The sequence below is a fragment of the Elephantulus edwardii genome, unplaced genomic scaffold, assembly GCF_000299155.1.
Source record: "Elephantulus edwardii isolate Elephantulus edwardi_28Jun2011 unplaced genomic scaffold, EleEdw1.0 scaffold00042, whole genome shotgun sequence".
NCBI classification, from domain to species: Eukaryota; Metazoa; Chordata; class Mammalia; order Macroscelidea; family Macroscelididae; genus Elephantulus; species Elephantulus edwardii.
The window spans coordinates 7,639,292-7,660,950 of record NW_006399792.1 but is presented as its reverse complement, the minus strand read 5'-3'; the positions used below and the strand labels follow the sequence as shown (position 1 = coordinate 7,660,950).

Sequence of the window (21,659 nt, the reverse complement as noted above, 5' to 3'; positions counted from 1 at the left end):
TCTCGGCCACATGACCAAAATACGTGAGTCAGTTCTTCAAAATCCTAACGTTCAAGGACAGACTTGGTTTCTCCCGATCCAAGACAGACCTGTTTATTTTCTTGGCAGTCCATGGTGTGTTCAGTACTCTTCTCCAGCACAACAACTTGACGGCATCAATTTTTCTTCTGTTGTTCTTGTTCACTGTCCAGCTCTTTGAGGTATAGCAAGTAATTGCAAAGACCATGGCCTGGATCAGGAGCACCTTAATCACTACAGTGACAAAGCACTCTTTAGCACTCTGGAGAGGTCTTTGGCACTAGATTTTTCCAGTGCAATTAGGTTTTTTTTTCGTTCCTGACTGCTATTGCCAAGAGTTTTGATCATGGAACCAAGCAAGCTGGAATTGTTTTTAGAATAGAAACCCATTTTAAAAAAAAATTATATTTAGTAGTGTTAAAGAAAGGCACTCTCATGGCCAACGAATAGAGAGTTGCACTGACCCACAGACAGTGAAGTCCATTAGCTGCTCTGACAGAGAAAGATGGGTAATCATCTCTCTTGTGACAGCTTCTAAAAACCTATTAGAGGGTCAGCTCTGATTCCATCCTGATTCAGTGGCAATGAGTTTTGAGTGAGTGTAAACAAAAAAATTAAGATAATGCAGAGGAGCAGAAAGGAAAACTTTTTTTGTTTAATTATCTTTAGTATCCTTTTTTTCCTTTTTTGATGATTACAGAGCTTAAACATGAACGTATGGATAAAGGATCAGGTTTTTTCTGTACATCTATAACCTGGATGCTCAGAAGTATTTATTTTGAAAATATAGTGCTGTATGTGTTCTGAAATTTACTTTGCTTTTCCCCTTAAAATGAGCCAAGGGACATTCTTCCATTCTTCTATAACATTACCTTTAGATTTGTTCCTTCATCTATGTGCTTTTTTTCTTATTTATGAATTTTCAGGTTATTGAATTGTTTCCCCCTTACTGTAAACTAACTTACATTGCATTTTCCTCTCTTTTTCAGAATAACCTTGGCTTTCATTGGGATTAGTTTGCTCGTTATAGGAACTACGCTGGTTGGGCAGCTGCCAGACAGCAGGTGAAATATTTTCTTCTTTTCAGTCATAAATAAGACTGTACTTTCACTTAGTTGCGTCAACAAAGATCCCATTTATTTTATTTCTGTGCATTGCATTACATTTATGGCCACAGCTCACTTATTAGAATCCCACTCCCTTCACCTTCATAGTGTTTACTGGAGTTTCTGATATATTTTCATAAATATTGAAAGAGGTTGGTGTTTTCAAAGGGGAAGTGAAGAAACTACGTGCATAAAGGAGACCAAGGGAAAGTGAGAGAGTCTTACTGGCTGGTTCATAAGGCACACACACACACACACACACACACACACACACCAAAGTTCTGCTTAACTTTGTTAGGAATTTGTTACAACAGATTTAGTAAGGTGGGAGCTGCTTTTTTATTACAATTGTGTTCAATTCTTTTTACCAAAATTCTTTTACCAAATGTTGACCATTAAACAAATTCTTCAGCAAAACTACAATTGAGCTGTGGACGTGCCTTTGAACACAGTGTGCTGCTGTAGCAGGGCCTATACATTATTCAGTGCATTGTTTCTTAGGCATGCCCAGAATTGCATAGAAAAATGTTATCTTTTTTCCTTCAGCCTCAGAAACAGGCTCAGTGAACTGGTCCACCTGACCTGCTGCCGGATCTGTGTGCGGGCTCTTTCTGGTGCCATTCGCTATCATAACAAGTAAGTATCTGTTGGCCTCCAGCCTGGTTTTCTCAGGAAGAGTTGTATCTGTTGTGTGATCAACAGCAGAGCCTTGGAATTTGGCGTGAAGGCAGCAGATCGATTAAGATATTTCAAGTGTGTTTATTCCTCCTTCTAAGAATATTGTAGATGCTAACATTGCACACAAGTACTTAATAAAATGTAGTTCATTTGCAGAAAGAACCTAATAAACCCAACCCAATTACTCTTGAGTTGATTCCACTTCATGATAATCCTACTGGTGTCAGGCTAGAACTATGCTGCATAGGCTTTTCAATAGCTAATCAGTGGATATAGATCACCAGGCCTTTCTTCTGAGGTATTTCTGGGTGAATATGAATCTGCCACCTTTCACTTAGCAACTGTGTGATGTTAACCATATGCTCAACCCAGGAACTCCACGGAACATAATAAAAGCATGGAATAGTGCTTAGTACTGGACATGTAGATAGGGCACCTATGTTCCATGCTTCTGATACATACGGCCATCAACAAGCCTGCTTTCCAGTTGAATAAATGGGAGTTCTAGATGCAATTGCTCAAGATCAAACCTGGTATTGTTAGAAAAACAAAATAAAACAAAAAAAAATTAAAAAACAACAACCTCACAACAAAACTCAAAACCAAACAACCCCAGAAATGTGCTCTCTGACCTTTTTGGAAACCAGGGGAAGCATAGAAATCAATAGGTTATCAGTTTAATGGGCAGATAAGGGGTGGTGGTGATGGTGAAGGAATAGAAAAGATTCAGTGGAGACTCAAAAAGACAGGGTAATAATAGGTATAGATCAATAGTAATTGTTTATATAAAAGACAGTGTATATCAGTGAGTGTATAAAACATAATGTACATGAATGAAGCACAATATATACAAATTATTGCATGCAAACCAATAAGAAAAAGAAATCTGAAATCTAAAGGCCCCAAAGAAGAATCCTCCTTTGACTCTCTCAGCTTCTATGGGCTCCTGGCAATCATTGGCCATCAATGATTTGCAGTTATGTCATCCCAGTCTCTGCCTCCATCTATCCATGGCCTATATACCTATTCTGTCCCTATATCTAAAGCTCTCTTTCTATTCTCTTGTAAAGACACAGTCATTAGATTTAGGACCTGTGCTAAGCCATGCAACCTCATTTTAACTTTATATGCAAAGAGCCCCATTTTTTTGTCAGGCCACATTGTTAGGCTCCACGTGTTGGGACTTAAATATATCTTTTAAGGAGACATAGTACAACCCACAATAGGGAGTAATTGGTAAAACCAGGCCTTAGAGCAAATCTGTCTGATTTAAACATTATGAACTTAATAGGCCTGTAGGGTTGTGGAAAGAAGACTAGGAGTAGTGAGGTCTGATTCTAGTGTCAAGAATAAACAACTCAGAAACCTTTACATTGGTCTGCCAAGAAAGCAACAGGTCTGTCTTGGTGAGGGGGATGCCAAGTTTCTCCTTGGAGGCTAGGATTTTGAAGCTCCATCCCACATTCTTTGTGCATGTGTCTAGGAGGGACCTCTCCTTGGAGAAGGACATCATGCTTGGAAGGGTGGAGGGGACAGCTCAGAGGAAGACCCCAGATGAGATGGATCAATACAGCAACTGGGATAATGGGGGTAGATGTGTTGGAGTCAGTGAGTCTGGCTCAGGACAGGGCAGGCTTCAGAGCTAGTGAACATAGGATCGCTATGAGTTGCAGATGACTTGACGGCACATAGCAACTACAACAAAATTTTTAAAAGGAGCCTTGATGGTATAATGGTTAAGTGTTAGACTATAACTGAAAAGTCAGTGGCTCCAACTCACCAGCCCTTCATAGGAAAAAGGAAAAAAATCCTGGCAATCTATTCTTAGGCTGTAATAAAGATTACAGTCTAAGAAACTATATGGAGCAATTATATTCTGTCCCATTGGATCACTAGGAATCAAAACTGACTGACCAACACACACAGCAACATGCAGGCATAAAAGTCACTTGCAGATTGGGTAAAGCATGTCTATCAGTGCTTCAAATAATGAAGATATTTAAAAGTTCTTATATAAAGCTTGGAACTTGAATAAAACTTTGATGAGTTGACAATTTTATCAGCATATAAAACCATTTAAGAGCATGGCATGATAAGAAAAGATTGATTAGGTATTGTAATTAGTGAATTACTTTAATCACTGGTAATGGTAATGAATGTCACGCAACAATGTGCCTGAATGATTATATAAAAAAACCCAATTTGTAAACCTTCACTGAACTAAAAAAATTAATTTGCAATAATAAAAAAAGAACAGTATGTGCTCCAAATACTATAAAAACTTCAGTAGACACTTTTGCTATGATAATTATAAGATCAGTGAGCCGCCATTACGGGACATGTTCATTGATCGTCAACTGTTTTTTAAAGAATGTTGTGTTTCAGGAAACTTGAATCTAATCAGTTAGATTCAAATATGTGTAATGAAACAAGTTGTTTTTCAGGACTATAGATTAAGGTATGTTGTTGTTGTTGATTGCCGTCGAGTCGAGCAAGATTTATAGCCACCTTATGAACAAAAGACCTTAAGTCTTTCTATACCTTTTGACGTTTATCAAAGTTCATAGCGTTTCCAGAAGCATGTGGTTTCGGAAGTGGATGCCACTCCTAAGGTATAGCTCTATCCAAAACCCACTGTCAAAAGCAATATATTATATGGTATTATGATTATCATAAGAGTTCGGAATGAAGGTTGCAGAGTGGAGTGTACTCGGGGTGGCGGGGGAGGTGGTCTGGGGGAATTGTATACCAATGAAGGAATTTTTCTTCTAATTTTGAAAGAGAAGAGTGAACTGGGGAGGGGGGCAGTGGGCAGGGAGAAAAGTGCAACAATGAATGAGTGGAAATCCAAAATCTTTGTAAATGCTAATTAAAATTAATAATAATTTACAAAAAGCTTGGTTTGTACACAAAGTTTGTATACATTGTGTTTCACACTATCCTTCTTTCACCTTGTGTTTCATACATTCTCATTTATTATATGTTATTAAATCAATCACCATTAAACCATGCCTGTCATTACCCTGTCTTTCCAGATCCCCGGTGGATCTTTCCCATTTCCTTTACCCACCCCCACCCCACCCCCACCCCCAGCCATTTTTAACTCATGTTGTTGTCAGGTGCCACTGAGTTGAGTATGACTTGTGGAAACCCTATGAACAACAGATCTGAACCCTGTCCTATTCTGTGCCATCCTCATACTTCCTGACACATTAGAGCCCATTGCAGCAGTCACTGTGTCAATCCACCTGGTTGAAGGTCTTCCTCTCCTTCATTGACCCTCCATCTTTTCAAGCATGATGCCCCTCTCCAAGGAATAGCCTCTCCTGGCAACATGCCTTAAGAATATAAGATAAAGGAGCACTTTGGCTGAATATTCTCCAAAACATTTGTTTTTATCCATAGTCATGCTTTGTTGGGTTTATGAAGCTATAGGTTGTTACAGCTGGAGACTATCTATCTTTCTTTCATGGTGGAGTTGGTGAATTTGAAGTGCTTACTTTTTGGGTAGCAATCTGATAATGTTAATTACTCAGCTCTTCATTCTTCAGAGTTCCTTAAGGCATAGCTATAGGCATAAAAATAACTTATTAGACGAGGTCTCATTCCTAGTGGTAAGAACTTGTGCTGTCAACCTGAAGGCACACAATTCAAATCCACCAGTTCTATAAGAGAAAGATGGACAATCGCCCATACTATTTAAGACCTCTGAAAACCCACTGAAGGGTTAGCTATGGGTTGGTTCCAACTTGATAGTATATAACAATATTATTTAATATTACATAGCACATAGTATTCTGATTTAACAGCATGACCTTTAGTGTTATAGGTATGAAAACTCACTCAGTTCTCATAAAACAAAAATTGTGATTTTATTTCATCCTAGTGTCAAAACACCTGTGCTTCCCTCATCTCCAGTCAGAATAAATGTAGCTAAGTAAAGCTATTAAACATGAATCTGATTTTTGATGACTCCATTATATTTTTAAATACTGTTTTTTATGCTATATACATAATTATTTAAAAAGATATTATTCTGTTGAATGTTGAACCATGGAGGTAAATTTTATTTGGAAAATGTCTTAGGGCTGTAGTCTCTGGAATCACACCAATCTCTAGCAGATCAGTCAGCTTGACACTTTTTACATTTCTGAGGCTTTCCCCGCATTTTCCTCCACTCTATCCATGACCTTCCAGCACAATCCCGCGTAGGGTGGTTAGCAGTGGTCAGTGGGCACTGTCTAGTTCTTCTTGTCATAGGGTTGTAGAAGTTATTGTTCTCATGGTCCATTAGTCTTTTGGAATTATTACTTATATGCATCTTTGCTTTTCTTCCCTCTTTATTTTGGACGAAATTTGCATCTACAATGGCTACTCAAGCATTTAAGTCTCCGAAGTAGAATGCAGAACACCGTTTCGGTGGACGACATTATGCCAGTTGACCCTGATAGTCTCCCAAGACTGTGGTCTCCCTTATTCAAGGATTAAAACTCAGAAAGGAGGAAAGAGTACAATAGAAAAATTACAAAAACAAGAGTTACAGGGAATAAGTAAAAAGAGGGAGGTCCCATTGGGGGTATTGTAATTAATCTTATAAAACATAATGACTATCGTTATTGTTCTTACAGGCAGTACAGACCCCAGAAAGGAAGCATTTGTGTGGCCAACCATACCTCTCCCATAGATGTTTTCATCTTGACAACGGATGGTTGCTATGCTATGGTAAGAGCTGCTCCTATTTTGAGTAGTGGCACGTTCTGCGGATTATTTAAAACTTTTGGTTTCTCTTGGTACAAATTAAGAAGTCAATTTTATATTATAAAAAGAGCAGGTTGTGACTGTTTGACTGTTTAAGTTATGTAATATATTTACATGAGGATTACGTCCTATAAGAAAAGCATAGTAAAACACGAACTTTCTCGAAAAAGGTAGGTACATTTAAGCTTGAAAGAACTTTGCAAAGTTGATGGTTCCGTCTTGCCTTTAAAATCTCTGCCAGTGCTTAATTGCATTCTGCAACATTTACATCTTCCTCCTTGGAGCTTTGCAAATCCCTCAGCAAGCTGATTAGTTCTCTGTCCCTCCTGAGAGTCATATATGATTAGAAAAAAATATGTGACACTAATGGAGCTCTGGTGGCCTAGTGGCAAGAAGCTGCGCTGCAATCCCAAAGGCACAAGGTTCGAGGCCACCAGCTGCTCCATGGGAGAAAGATGGGCAATCTCTTCCCATGTGATTAACTGCCCCTGAAAACTTGCTGGAGGGTCAGCTATGGGTTGGTTCTTACTTGATGGTAAACAGCAACAACAATGAGAATCAAACAGGAAAGGTAAATATTTGTGCTCTGCTGCATTTTTCAGTCTTTGTCTGCCACTACCACACCTTCTCAAAAACACACATCCAAAAACTCTGACATAAAATGCTACAACAAACCACAAAGCTCACTGTAAAACGGAAACCTCAAAACACTTATAATGCAAATGAGTGTACACTATATTCTGGTGTTTTTCCAGTGTTTTTGAGGACCCTTTAGAATTTGTTAGGATCACTGGTGGTGCTTGTAGGCTAAGTGCTGGGCTACTGACAGAAAGAAGAAGTTCAAACTCACCAGCTGCTCTGAGGAAGGAAGAGAAGTCAGTCTGTTTCTGTAAGCTTTTCAGCAGTGGAAACCCTATGTCCTGTGGGATCACTATGAGTTGCAGTTGACTAGATGGCAGAGGATTTTTTCTTGTGAGACTTTGTCAGGATTATCTGCCTCACCTTTAAGGAGCAAGTACATTTAGGAGTTTAGCTGGTGCTCATTTGCCTTTGTTTGTTAATAGGACTGTGGACTGGGATGAAAGGAGAGGCGCTTTGGGGATCATTTTGTCTGTTCTCAAAGTGATGGGTTGGGATTTAGGCAGAATAAGTTTCACTTCGATATGATTTGTGGTTATGGCCTGGTGTGCTATCTTGAGAACTCTGATTTATAAATAATTATTCTGTTCAGGTAGGAGTCGTCCTTGGGTAGTGAAAACAATTAATATGCTCAACTGCTAACTGAAAGCTCGAGGTTCAGATCCTTCCAGATGTGTCTTGGAAGGAAGGCTTGGTGATAAAATTCTTGAAAATCAGCCATCAGAAACCTACGGAGCACAGTTCTCTTCTGACACACATGGTTCTACCAGCAGTTGGAGTCAACAGTTAGGGGGTATGTGTCTCTGATCGGCTCTGCACAGGTTACATTATCATTGTGGAGGGTTTGAATTTCTTTTTTAAATAATTTTTATTTTATACTAGTTTACTTACAAAGCTCATACACATTGGTTTGAAATTCTTTATAAATATTTGAACTTACACCAGAATTTTTTTAGAATTTGTCTAAAATATAGAAATTAAGTATATGGCCTTCGAGTCACATGACTCACAGCAGCCCTATGAACAAAAGGCCTGAGGCCCCTCTACTACTATCGACATTTATCAAAGTTCATAGAGTTTCTAGAAGCATGTTGTTTAGGAAGTGAGTGCCACTCCTACTTCTAAATGTCACTAGTGGATAACCATATTTTAACTATTATTCAATTTCAATTATGACACTATTTTGCTTACTGAAATTGAGGAAGACCTAAAGTGTTTGTTGCGGAAGGCCAAGGATTGAAGGTCCCAGGTGCATGCTCACCAGCCTATGCCAAAAAAATTTGGAGGACATCTGCCTGATTGACTTATTGGAAGAGATCCGTATTTGTTCCTATTACCAAGAAACATAACTCAGCAGAATGTGGAAATTATCAAACAATAGCGTTAATATTACATGGAAGGAAAATATTGCTGAATATTAAAAATGCTTAGAACAGTAAGTAGAGAACTTCCAGAAGTTTAAGCTGGATTTAGAAGATGCTGTGGCACCAGGGGTCTTACTAATGTCAAATGGATCTTGGCTAAATACCAGGAGAATGTCGATTTGTGCTTTATTGATGATGCGAAAGCATTCAACTGTGTAGGTTATAACAAATTATGGCTAAAATAGAGAAAGAGAAAACTACTCTGATTCAGTAATTAATTCCACTCATGAGTAATAATACCATAAAGCATCGAAAGCAGACACTCAAAAAGAATCTTTTATACCAGTGTTAAAAGCAGAACTGTTAACAACTGCCAATGACTAGAAAGAGCTGAAATGCTCATCAACAAACAAAATAAACAAGAATAAACAAAACATGGCACTTGTATATAGGAGGATTACCTAGCCAGTGTGAGAAGTAAAGTCTTGATATTACAATAGACAGAACTTGAAGATTTTGTTCTGAGTGAAATAAGTCAAGAACAAAAGATAAATATTTTATGACTTCACTTATATAAAATGACACTAAAAAGCAAAATTAGTGCTTACTAGAGGTGGGGGAAAGAAGGGTTAACTGTGAGAAAAAAAACAGCCTTGATTAAGATTGCACTGCTGATTATAATAAATTGTGTCCAATAAGTTGTATACTTATGAAAAATTGACTTGGCAAAAATTGTTGGGTAGATGTATTTACTTTAATAACCAAATAATAAGAACAACAAAATGATGGTCTAAAGCTACTTTTGTAGGGTAGCCAGTTGATTGGCCTTAGTTCTGTTCTACATCATGCTTATTGCATAGTTCCTGTGATTTCATGAGATTGCCAGTCCAAAGGCATGCAGTTTGAATCCACCAGCTACTCTGAAAGATGGAAAGTCTCCTCCCATGTAATTTAATGCCACTGAAAACCCATTGGAGGGTCAGCTATGAGTCAGTTCCAATTCGATGATCCTCAACAATAACAACAACATCATGTTTGTTGCATTGTTTTTGGGGTCTTAAAAGCTTTCAAGTGGTCATTCAAGACACAATATTTGGTCTCAATTTACCTAGAAGAACAGAGAAAGAAGGAGAATCAGAAAGAGGAGAAAGGGATACAACTGTTAATTGCCTCTGTGAATAGCTATCTTCTTTACCACGAGATCAGGAAATTAGATAGTCTAAAAATGACTGAAACAGGACATCAACAGAGAACTGCCTGAAGTAGAGGTTGGATTTAGAAGAGGCTGTGACACTAGGGATATTATAGCTGATGTCAAATGGATCTTGGCTGAAAGCAGAGAGTACCAGAGGAATGTCTATCTGTGTTTCATTGACTATGCAAAGGCATTTGACTGTGTGGATCATAACAAACTGTGGCTTACATTGACAAGAATGGGAATCCCAGAACACTTGATTGTGCTTATGCGAAACTTATTCTTGGACTAGGAGGCAGTCATCAGAACAGAGCAAGGACACACTGCATGGTTCAAAATTGGGAAGGATGAGTGTCAAGGATGTGTCCTATCTTTCTATCTTTTCAATCTATATGCAGAACAGATTATCCAGGAGGCTGGGCTCTATGAGGAGACGTGTGGCATCAGGATTGGAGGTAGACTCATCAACAATCTGCGTTATGCAGATGACACAACCCTGCTTGCTGAAATTGAGGAGGACTTGAAGCGCTTGCTGCAAAAGGTCAAGGATTGTAGCCTTCAATATGAATTGAAGCTTAATATCAAGAAAACAAAGATTCTCCCCATTGAGCTGATTGGCAGCATCATGATAGATGGTGAAGAGATTGAGATTCTTGATAGCATTAGTTTGCTTGGTTCTACAATTAACACTCTTGGTACGAGCAGCCAGAAAATTAAAATACTAGTTGCATTGGGAAAGTCTGCTGTCAGAGACCTCTCCAGGGTTCTGATGAGCAATGATGTCAGTCTGTAGACTAAGGTATGCCTGATACAGGCCATGGTCTTGCTACGCTTCAGAGAGCTGAACAGTGACGAGGGATGATAGGAGAGTTGATGCCTTTGAGCTGTGGTTTTGGAAAAGAGTATTGACTATACCATGGACTGCTAGGAGAACAAACAAACAAGTTCATCCTGGAGAGGGTGAAGCCAGGTTGCTCCTTAGAGGCAGGAATTTGAAGCTTTGTCTGCCATATTTTAGACATGTTGCAAGGAGGGACCAGTCTTGGAGAGGGACGTCATGCTTGGAAGGATGGAGGGACAGTGCAGGAGAGGAAGACCCTAATGAGATGGATTGATTCTGTCATTGGGGTGATGGGAATAGGCGTGTCAGAGACAATGAGACTGGCAAGGGATAGAGCAGCATTTAGGCTGTTTTACATAGGGTTGCTATGAGTTGCAAGCGACTTAAAGGCACATAACAACAACAATTATTAAATACTGAAAATTTTTTTTTCTATAATTATATTTTATTAATTTTCATAAACATTTACAGAGATTTTGGGCTTCCACTCATTCATTGTTGCACTATTCTCTCTACCCTCCTCCCAGTTTGTTCTTGTCCAAATGCCACAGTGCTTGTCAAAGCCAGTTCTGATTAATCTTCTTTGTCAGTGTATCCTTTGCCATTCCCTATCACTCCTCCCTGAGACAGACTTCACCCTGAGTCATAAGGAAAAGGGGGACGGCGTATTCTCTTAGCTACTTCCTGCTGAAAAGGGACGCTGTGGGTTTCAGGGTGAAGATCTTCTCTCACTACTCTAAAGGGCCCCTTAGGCAGTAGGAAACACATAGACTATTATGGAGATTGATTTTGGAATTCAGATGCCCTCTTATTGATTGTGCTTGGCTGTACATGTACATATCCTTGAAGATGTATCATGGGGGTGTTGCAACCTAGAAGACACAAATTTGACTAACAAGTTATAAGTACATGAGTCCAAAAATTATGGAAAAGTAAAAGAAAAGATTCTTTCATTGTTTTACAAACCCTCCCCCAGGTCCCCTCCACCATGCAGCCCTCGCTCTAGTCTCCTGTGATGACAGAAATACCCAGTTACATCTCTCTTTTAGACGTAAATACTGAAAATTTAATATTACTATTTCAGTGTTATTACTGAAAATCTTGATCATAGATGCCATAGAAGAATTCTGATCAAAAAAGAGGAGAGATGCAGAACAGAATTCAAATGCTCATGGACCCAAGACTTCTGAAGCCATGTTTTTTGTTTGTTTGTCTGTTTGTTTTTATTGTGTGCTGTGGGTTAGAACTTACCCAAAACTGACCCTCCTGGGGGATTTCCTGTTCATTACACAGGAGAAGATTGCCTATCCTTTCGCAGAACAGCTGGTGGATTTGAAGTGTGTGCTATGAAATTCATGGTAACCATGAAACTGTTGCTCTTAGGTGCTCTTTAAATTTAAAACAAAAAAAAAATTCTGTCAAATTATCTTAAAACCAAACAACCATTTAGCTTCATTAGAAAACAGATCTGCCTTGAGTATAATGCCCTTCTGAGCACTAACTATATGGCATCAGATTGACAACCACAGCTTGAAAGATCAGATAGAAATTGTAGAGGCCAATGAGTTTGTTACTGAGGCAGGAATAGTTCAGAAAAGGAGGGTGAAGACGGACACAGAACTCAAAGAATGTAATTAATGTTACTAAAATGTATATGTATTAAGGACTTTCTCAACAATAACAAAAGAAATAATTTTTTTTTGAAGAACATAGTGTTCAAGATAAACCATTTTTCTGGTTAATTTAGCTTCCCGCCTCTCCCAGTTTTAAGATTTCAGGAATAGTTTTAAACTTTGATAATTATCTTGGGACAGTAGTTTGAGGGTTGAATCTATCCTCCATGGCTCTAGGAGGTCTAGAATTGATGAGAATGTAAAATTCTGTTTCTCCTTTCAATTCTTTTGTGGAATCTTTAAAATTTTTTATCCCTTTTAAGGAAAAGAGAGTGCTGATGGCGTAGTCTATAGGGAGTTGCACTGCTAAGTCAAATGCCTAGCATCGCTTGCAGTTTAAATGCATAGGAAGCTCCAAATGAGAAAGATGGACAACCTCCATCCATGTGATTTATAGTCTTAGAAAACCCAAGGAAGATGAGCTGTGAGGTGAATACAATGGGTTTTAAGGAAAAAGACTCACATGTAGTTTTATTTGTAATTTCAAGGTAGTTATGGATCCCTCCTAAAAGCCATCCAAGAACCCTCAGGTTAAGAATCCTTGCATCACAGTACTGTGTATTTGCATTAAAAAAGAGTAAAGTAATCCTTGCATTTATGCACAGACCCTTTCATTTCCATTCTATTTGTCTTTTCCTGTAATCTAGTGGAGTTGTATTATAGACGTGTTTTATAAGAAGCAGAGGTTCATGCATCTTAGCCTACCTACCAAATCATAATTTTCTATTTGTAGGATTATATTCCTTCTATGTACTAACCTCTATCCCCCCAGCTCCCCCAACAAAATCTGCAATTTTTTTTATACCCATGCGTTTATACTTTTTTATTTTTCTCATGGTACAACTAGGTTGGTCAGGTTCATGGTGGACTAATGGGAATTATTCAGAGAGCGATGGTCAAAGCCTGCCCACATGTCTGGTTTGAGCGCTCAGAAATGAGGGATCGACACTTGGTTGTTAAGAGGTAAGCAGAGTGATGAGTACTTGCTGCAGTAAACAGAAATTATTCTTGTTCTTTGTGCCCAAAAGGGAAGCACCTACACATTAAAGCCAAAAAAAAAAACCAACAAAAAAACAAAAACAAAAACCCATAAAACACGAGTTGCATGTGATTTTCTGATTAATCACCTTAGGATTTTTTAAATGCTGGTTACCTAGTAGGTAAGGATTTGTACTGCCAATCCAGTCAAATCCATGATCTGTCCCTTAGGAGAAAGACAGTCTCCTTCCATGTAATTGACTGCTATGAGTCAATTCCAATTTGATAGCAATGAGTTTTCGAGCTTTGGAGCGGTGTAGGGAGGATTAGTGGCAGGGAGTTGCACTCTCAGCCCGAAAGGAGTGCCGCTCTGGTGGTTTGAATCTGCCAGTGACACTGGGGGAGAAAATGGGCAACCTCTTCCCATATCATTTTATAGCCTCTCAAAACCTATTGGAGTTGGACTTGAGTCATTGCTCACTCATGCCTGCAAGTTCGAGTTCAAGTAGTCCAGTGGGATTAGATGACCTGTATTGCTGTGCCTTATGTATAGGCCAGTCACTGAATTTTCAAAGTTAGAAATTACTACATAGAGGAGAACGTAGCATAGTTAAGCTTCCAAGACTCCAGACCTTCCAAATGAGGAGCTGTATGCGGCAGTCTGCTTTCCTTTAGAAAGAAAAATTACTATAATAAAAATTAAATAATTGGCCAAATGTTTGCCCAACCAATAGGTGGTAGATGAAGCATTTGTCAAATTATGTTTATCTCTTAAATCCAGCTAGAGACAGAGACATTTAATGCTTTTCGTGGAACAGCGAAGACATTTCTGAAGATAGAGTGTAGAGATTAATGTGAATTACTAGAAATTTATTCTGGAAAATAATTATTTTTAGTTTTTTTTTCTTGAACCATTATCTGAAAGCACTGTGGTTATGACTCCTGTGAACAATGTGCCCGTGAACTTTGAGTAAAAACTACATGTTGAAATCTGCTTTCAGTTAGGAAAGTTAGGAAAACTGTCCATCATCCTCAAACTATTCAGTATTGGGGCCCTTTAAGCCTTCTAAAACCAGTTGTCATTAAGTTGTTTCTGACCCATGTCGACTCTCTGTGTGTCAGAGTGGAATGAGGCTCCTTAGGATGTCCAAATGGTTGGTTTTTCAAAAGTTCATCAATAGGCCTTCTTCTTAGATGCCTCTGAGAAGACCATTAACTGTTTATACCAAATAGGGTCTGAAGCCTCTCTCCCCAGCTTCCAGTGAACAGAGTTAGAAAGATAGTGCTTAGCTACAGGATGGACAAGATCCTCAGTTTTTTGGGTGTGTATTTCATAGGAAGGTTCAATCTGACTCATTTCTGGAGTCTTCTTATTCTTTTTTTTTCAATTTATTTTTATGTGTGTACCGTCAAATTGGATCTGACTGGTACAGGAGGCGATTGTTCCTCCTTCAGCAGAGCATCTGGTGGATTTGAACCGCACACCTCTGGGATTGCAGTGTAGTTTCCTGCCACTAGGCCACCAGAGCTTGCTGAGTCTTCTTATTCTTACTAGCCACACAATAAACAGCTTCAGCTGTCTATATGTCTTCCTATTTTTTAGGTGAGTAAATAGAAGTACACAGATATGGGTGGAAAACTTTTGACATGGGAGCTCCAGAGCTCACATCAGAAGATTGTGTCTGGTGTTCTTTTTAAGATAGCAGAGGGCACTGAAAGTCACTAATTGAGAAATTGAAAGAGCGCAGATATCCTTTCACTTGTTTAGGAAGGGAATGACTTGGGTCCATTTCCTTTACTTGTATATGATTTCTTCACCCCCATATTGTCTTAAAATTATAGTAGCATATGAAAAACTTCATTAATATAATGGTTAAACACTCAGCTGCTAGTGAAAATGCCAGTGGTTTGAGCCTACCAGAGTTCTGTGGAAAAAGAATGTGGCAATGGACTTCTGTAAAGACCTATAGCATGTATAGATTAAAACCATTGTACTTTGTCCTGTAAGGGTCCTTCAGTCAGAATCATCTCAACCACTGTGACTTTAGTTTGATTTGATATGAAGGTTAACAGTGTAAGATAGAAGGCATGTACAATAGGAGTATAGTAGAGTTATGGAGGATACTAAAGAGAACTGTATTTTTAAAAGTAAAATTCTGATCTTCAATTTGTTTCATAGACTGAAGGAACACATTGCTGATAAAAAGAAACTACCTATATTGATCTTTCCTGAAGGTAAGAATGGGGGCTGGATACCAAAATAAAAACAACTATCATCTGCTCAGAGTACATGCATGGATGGATAAAATTGTTCTAGAACTGGTATCTTTATTTTCATGCAGCCAGAGGGTTCCTTAGAGACATGGAGGTGAGACTTTATCTCCCATCATTTGGGCATATTATCAGAAGGATATTGTGCTTGGAGAAGGACATTGTGCTTAGGAAAATAGAGGACTAGTGAAGGAGAGGGAAAATCAGTGAAATGGTTTGGGATACTGACTGCAACAATGGGGCCTGGGCACAGGGAGATTGTAAGAATGGTGTTGGTTTAGGTAAAGTTTTGATCTGTTGTGGTCACGATGATCCAGAATCAATTCAGCAGCTCCTGATCACAAGTCCTGATCTCTGCCATCCTGTAGTAATGAGACATCCTTCTCTAGAGTATTCTCCACTTTTTTGATGGAAGTCACTGTATTTTTTTTTCTTTTTTTTAAATCTTAGACACCATTTTTGGTTAATGAACCTAGAAGATTTTTGATCTTAAATTTCTAAGGGTTTTACTTTAAATTTAAGGAAATTGTGACATGCTGTGAAGAAATTATACCACAAGAGTGTCTAGTAATAAAATAAAAATTTACTGTTATACCTGCTTAGATAGATTATTACTTAAATAAGTATTGATCTGTCTAATGTTAGCTGTATATCTGAAAATTTGATATGATTTTAAATTCTTTTATGTCAACAATTGTTTTATAAATGTATTTAAAAATATTCTCCTTGCACTCCCTACCCTCATCCCTCTGCAGGAACTTGTATCAACAATACTTCAGTCATGATGTTTAAAAAGGGAAGCTTTGAAGTTGGAGGAACCATATATCCAGTTGCAATTAAGGTAAAAATGACATACTTCTCCCCATAAAAATAAATAGTGCCTTGGTAGCTCTTTATAGAGTATAAAACTTAAAAATTGTGAGAATAGCAAGCAACAAATGCTGGCGAGGTTGTGGAGAAACTGGAACCCTTATTCACTGTTGGTGGGAGTGTAAAATGTTGCAACCACTATGGAAGTCTGTATGGCACTTTCTCAAAAAGTTGCAAATAGAAATACCATTTGACCCAGCAGTTCCACTACTGGGAATATACCCCAAAGAAACAATAACTGCCACCAAGCAGATATATGTACACCCATGTTTATCGTAGCTTTGTTCACAATAGCAAAGAGTTGGAAACAACCTAAGTACCCCTTAACAAATGAATGGATAGAGAAGCTTTGGTATATTCACACAATGGAATACTATGCTGCATTGAAAACCAAGGAACTCATGACATATTATACAAAATGGGTGACCCTGGAGGACATTACGCTGAGGGAAATATCTCCGTTACAAAGGGACAAATCCAGCATAGTGCCACTGTTGTAAAACGGGACTGACATCGGGGTTGAGGGGAGACTGAGAAAGATGGGATAAACAGTGTTTACTGCACTGAAACAGATGTGGGAAAGAACTGTTTAAAAGGGATATGTGATTAGGTATTATTGTCATGACAGGAGTCCAGAATGAAAGCTGCATAGTGGAGTGGACTTGCAGGGAGGGATTGTATAACAATGAAAGAATTTTTCTGTTGCGTTTCAAAACGAGGGCTGCATAGTGGAGTGGACTTGGGAGGAGCGATAACAATGGAAGAATTTTTCTGTTACTTTTCAAAGAGAAGAGCAAACTGGGGGGAAGATGGGCAGGGAGAAAAGTGCAACAATGAATGAATGGAAATCCAAAGTCTCTGTAAACTTTCATTAAAATTAGAAGAAAAAAAAGAAATGAAAGGAATATTGTGAGAGTACTATAAGAAAAACTGATATATATATATGTGCTGTATGATTGTGTGTTAGGCAGAGTATTAAATTCTGAAGATGCAGTATGCAAAGTGGATGTAGTTCCTATATTCCTAGACTATCCTTATTCCTATATATAACCCCAAGAGCTCTGGAGGCCTTGTGGGTAGGGCATTTGGTTTGAATCCACTCACTAGCTACTCCACAGGAGAAAAGTGTTCAATCTAATCCTCTGTAATTTATAGTCTCTGAAAAACTTGCTGAAGGAACAGCTATGAGTTAATTCATTAAGTTGTTTATGTCTCTCTATCATTTCTATCATCTATATATCTGTATCTGTCTATCAGTTGATACAACAGTAGTCCATGCTATAGAGCTTGAATTATAAAAGCAGTATTCTCTAAAAACAAAGATTCTTACCACTTGGGCTGTTTAGCAGCATCATGATAGAGTGAAGAGGTTGAGATTGTTAACAGCTTTGGTTTGCTTGGCTACAAAATCAGCACTCTTGGCACCAGCAGCCAGGAAATCAAAAGACGAATTGCATCGGGAAAGTCTGCTGTTAGAGACCTTGCCAAAGTACTGAAGAGCAGCGATGTCTGTCTGTAGACTAAGGTGAGCCTGATACAGGCTGTGGTCTTCACAATTACATCCTATGCATCAGAAAGCTAAACAATGACTAGGAACGATAGAAGGAGAATTGATGTCTTTGAGCTGTGGTGCTGGAAAAGAGTATTGACTATACCATGGACTGCCAGGAGAACAGGTTCAGCCTGGAGAGGACGAAACCAGGCTGTTCCTTGGAGACAAGGATTCTGAGGCTTCGTCTGACATATTCAGGGCATATTGTAAGAAGGGATCAGTCTCCTTGGAGAGGGATATCATGCTTGGGAGGTTGAAGGGACAGCACAGAAGCAGAAGACCCTGGATGAGATGGATTGGCTAGGGTCATGGGGTAGGTGTGTAAGAGACAATAAGGTTGGTGCAGGATAGAGCAGAATTCAGAGCGGTTATACATAGGGTCACTGAGTCTCAGGCAACTTGATGACACATAACAACAACAACAAATGTGTTCTGTATGGCTTATTTTGCTCTTTTAGATCATTTCTATGAAGGATACTCATGCCTCTTTTTTATTGGGAAATGTGTCTTTTTACTTATATGTTACTTGCTTGGTTCACTCTTTTGAAAAAGATGGACATGCATAAGAGAAGTCGCCTTTTCATTCATAATTAAGATGCATTTTCTTTTCTTATTTCCTCAGTACAACCCTCAATTTGGTGATGCCTTTTGGAACAGTAGTAAATACAACATGGTGAGCTATGTGCTTCGAATGATGACCAGCTGGGCCATCGTCTGTGATGTGTGGTACATGCCTCCCATGACCAGAGAGGTATTCCATCAATAATAGCAGATCTTTGTACTTTATTTTTATTAAATAACATCAAGAGAACATTCACCTGAAAACCTGAGTACATCCCATCTTCATATCAGCTAAAGTTGGACTGCCTTCTTGTTTTCTCATAAATGAGTCTTTTTTGTTTGTTTGTTTTTTAAAGTGTGTTTACCAGCTGCCTTCAAATGGGTTCTGGCTTATGGTGACTCTGTGTGTGTAACAGAATAGAGCTCTGCTCCACAGCACTTTCAGTGTCCAGTTTTTCAAAATTAGGTAGCCAGGCTTTTCTACCAAGGTGCCATTGAGCATGCTTGAACTATTAAATTTTCAGTAAGCAGCTTGAGCACATTAACCCTTTATACATCCCAGGAACTCCAGTAATAGATTTTGTGTTCTTTAAGTGAAACCTTTTCATATTCAGAAGCTCTTTTCCACAATAGTTTTACAGGCGCTGTTTGTTCACTGGCCGATAGTGTAGTGCATCACACATTGTGCTGCTAAAGAAAAGGGAGAGAATTCAAATCCACTAACTGCACCACAGGAGAAAGATTGACATCTTATGAAGATTTACATCCTTAGAAACCAGATGGTGGTTTGAGTCAGAACTAAACTTTAAAGCAGTGGGTTTGGGTTTGGTTTTTCTCGGTTCAGAGAAGGTACAGATACTATGGAATGTTTTGTCTTGGTTAACACTAATGATTAAAAACCAAACAATTTAGCTCTGTATTTCCTTAAAAAGATGGTATGTCTCATGATTCACCTGGAATAGGACATGTTTGTAATAAATTTTGAGTTTTATATTTTAAAACAAATAAAAGACATTTTAAGGTATTATTTAAGAGCTTTATGTCCAAATTATACTTATAATTTTCTTTTGTTTTTCTTTTTTAGGAGGGGGAAGATGCAGTTCAATTTGCTAATAGGGTTAAGTCTGCTATTGCCATACAAGGAGGACTGACTGAGCTTCCCTGGTAAGACATTTTTTTAAGTGCTATCACTTTTATTTTAAATATAAATAAGTTTAAATAATGCCTTCTGTAGGGCTGGCTTAATTAACTCTCATGCCCCAAATGGACAAAATGTTGAACCTAGTGATGTTCATCTTTGAGCATCTTGACATTATTTTTTTACAATTCTCCTTTCCAAACAACCAGTAAGCCTCATGTGACTCCAAGCTTCCCAGCTGTCTCTTGCCATCCCTAGAAATTTCAAATATCAGTCTGAATTTACAAACCACACTTTCCTTTTGCATTGGCAGCTGATATTGACACTTAAAGAACAGTCAGTCTAAGATCACAATTAAGTTTTCATTAGATCTGGGGAAAGAGCAATCTAGATATATTCATACACAATGAGTGAATGACGTGTATATCTAGAGGGACAAGTACTTTTCCAAATATATTGAAGTTAGTTACATATATGACCATGGGAAACAAAGACTCCCTCCCTACTGATAAATCACATGATAAAAGTTAGTGGATCTACAAGCACATGAAGAAATGTTCAAAATTCCTAGCTCTAAGAGAGATGCAAATCAAAACAACTATGCGATATCATCTCACCCCAGTCAGAATAGCAAAATTTAACAGAACAGCAAGCACCAAATGCTGGCGAGGTTGTGGAGAAACTGGAACCCTTATTCACTGTTGGTGAAAGTGTAAAATGTAACAACCACTGTGGAAAGTGGTATGGTGCTTTCTCAAAAAGTTGCAAATAGCGATACCATTTGACCCAGCAATTCCACTACTAGGAATATATCCTAAAGAGACCATAACCACCATCCAAGCAGATATATGCAAACCCATTTTTATCGCAGCTTTGTTCATGAAAGCAAGGAGTTGGAAACAACCTACGTGCGCGTCAACAAATGGATGGATATAGAAGCTGTGGTATATTCGCACAATAGAATACTACACTGCATTGAAAAACAAGGAACTCATGCAATATTATTCAGTATGGGTGACCCTGGAAGACATTATGCTGAGTGAAGTATCTCAGTTACAAAAGGACAGACACTACATAATGCCACGGTTGTATAATGGGACTGACATCAGGGTTGGGATAAGAATGAGAAAAACCTGTATAAATAATGTATGCTGCATTGAAACGGATGAGGGAGAGAACAGGTTAAAAGAGATATATGATAGGGTATTACGGTTATCACAAGAGTCCAGAATGAAGGTTGCCTAGTTGAGTGTACTGGGGGTAGTGGATGGGGATTGTATACCAATGAAGGAATTTTTCTTTTACTTTTCAAAGACAAGAGCAAACTGGTGGGGAGGGGTGGACAGGGAGAAAAGTGCAACAATGAATGAATGGAAATCTAAACTCTCTGTAAATGTTCATTCAAATTAATAATAAAAAAAAGTTAGTGGATCTTTTAGTTAGTCAGTTGATGTATTTGGAGGTATCATATCCAACTTCCAACAGATGCTCTTAAAGGGATGAGGACTGTCTTTCTAGAGTATAATGGGTACAGTTGGATCATCTTGGGCCATCAAGAAGAAATGTGGAGGATAGTGGAGCAACACAGGGTACACTGTTGGGCCAGCCTCTTTCTTTAGAAGAAAGGTCTTACTTCTTATCTCTTGAAATTCAGACGTAATAAGAATACTATGAATCATTTAGAGGCAGGTTATTTGGATAAAAGAGACTTGTATGGACAGTTCCTGGGACCTACCTGTCATAGTGTTAAGGACCCGGTTGGCACAGTGAATAATCGCCTGACTGCTTACTGAAAGGTCAGCAGTTTGAACCCACCATCTTCTCTAAGAGAAAAAGGTGTATAGTAGTGTGTTTCCATAAAAATTTGCAGCCTGGAAACCCTGTGGGGGAGATCTGCTCTCTCCTACCATTACCATCTCTCCATGCAGTTGCTATGAGTCAGAATTGACTTTATGGCATACTTTCTTTCCTAATCATGTTGTGGTTAAGCCTTCAATTGCCAACCCAAAGGTCCTTG

The 21,659-nt window shown here is 38.5% G+C and overlaps 1 protein-coding gene across 1 annotated transcript in view; it reads left to right on the top strand.

The window, feature by feature from the left end:
* AGPAT9 (1-acylglycerol-3-phosphate O-acyltransferase 9) overlaps window positions 1-21,659 on the top strand; it is a 108,478-nt gene that overhangs the window by 84,922 nt on the left and 1,897 nt on the right. Inside the window, exons 4-11 of the mRNA XM_006885324.1 lie at window positions 1,008-1,082; window positions 1,671-1,760; window positions 6,431-6,524; window positions 13,120-13,235; window positions 15,430-15,485; window positions 16,277-16,362; window positions 18,566-18,694; window positions 19,589-19,668. Coding sequence (XP_006885386.1) covers window positions 1,008-1,082; window positions 1,671-1,760; window positions 6,431-6,524; window positions 13,120-13,235; window positions 15,430-15,485; window positions 16,277-16,362; window positions 18,566-18,694; window positions 19,589-19,668 — 726 coding nt within the window. The remainder of the gene's footprint in view (window positions 1-1,007; window positions 1,083-1,670; window positions 1,761-6,430; window positions 6,525-13,119; window positions 13,236-15,429; window positions 15,486-16,276; window positions 16,363-18,565; window positions 18,695-19,588; window positions 19,669-21,659) is intronic.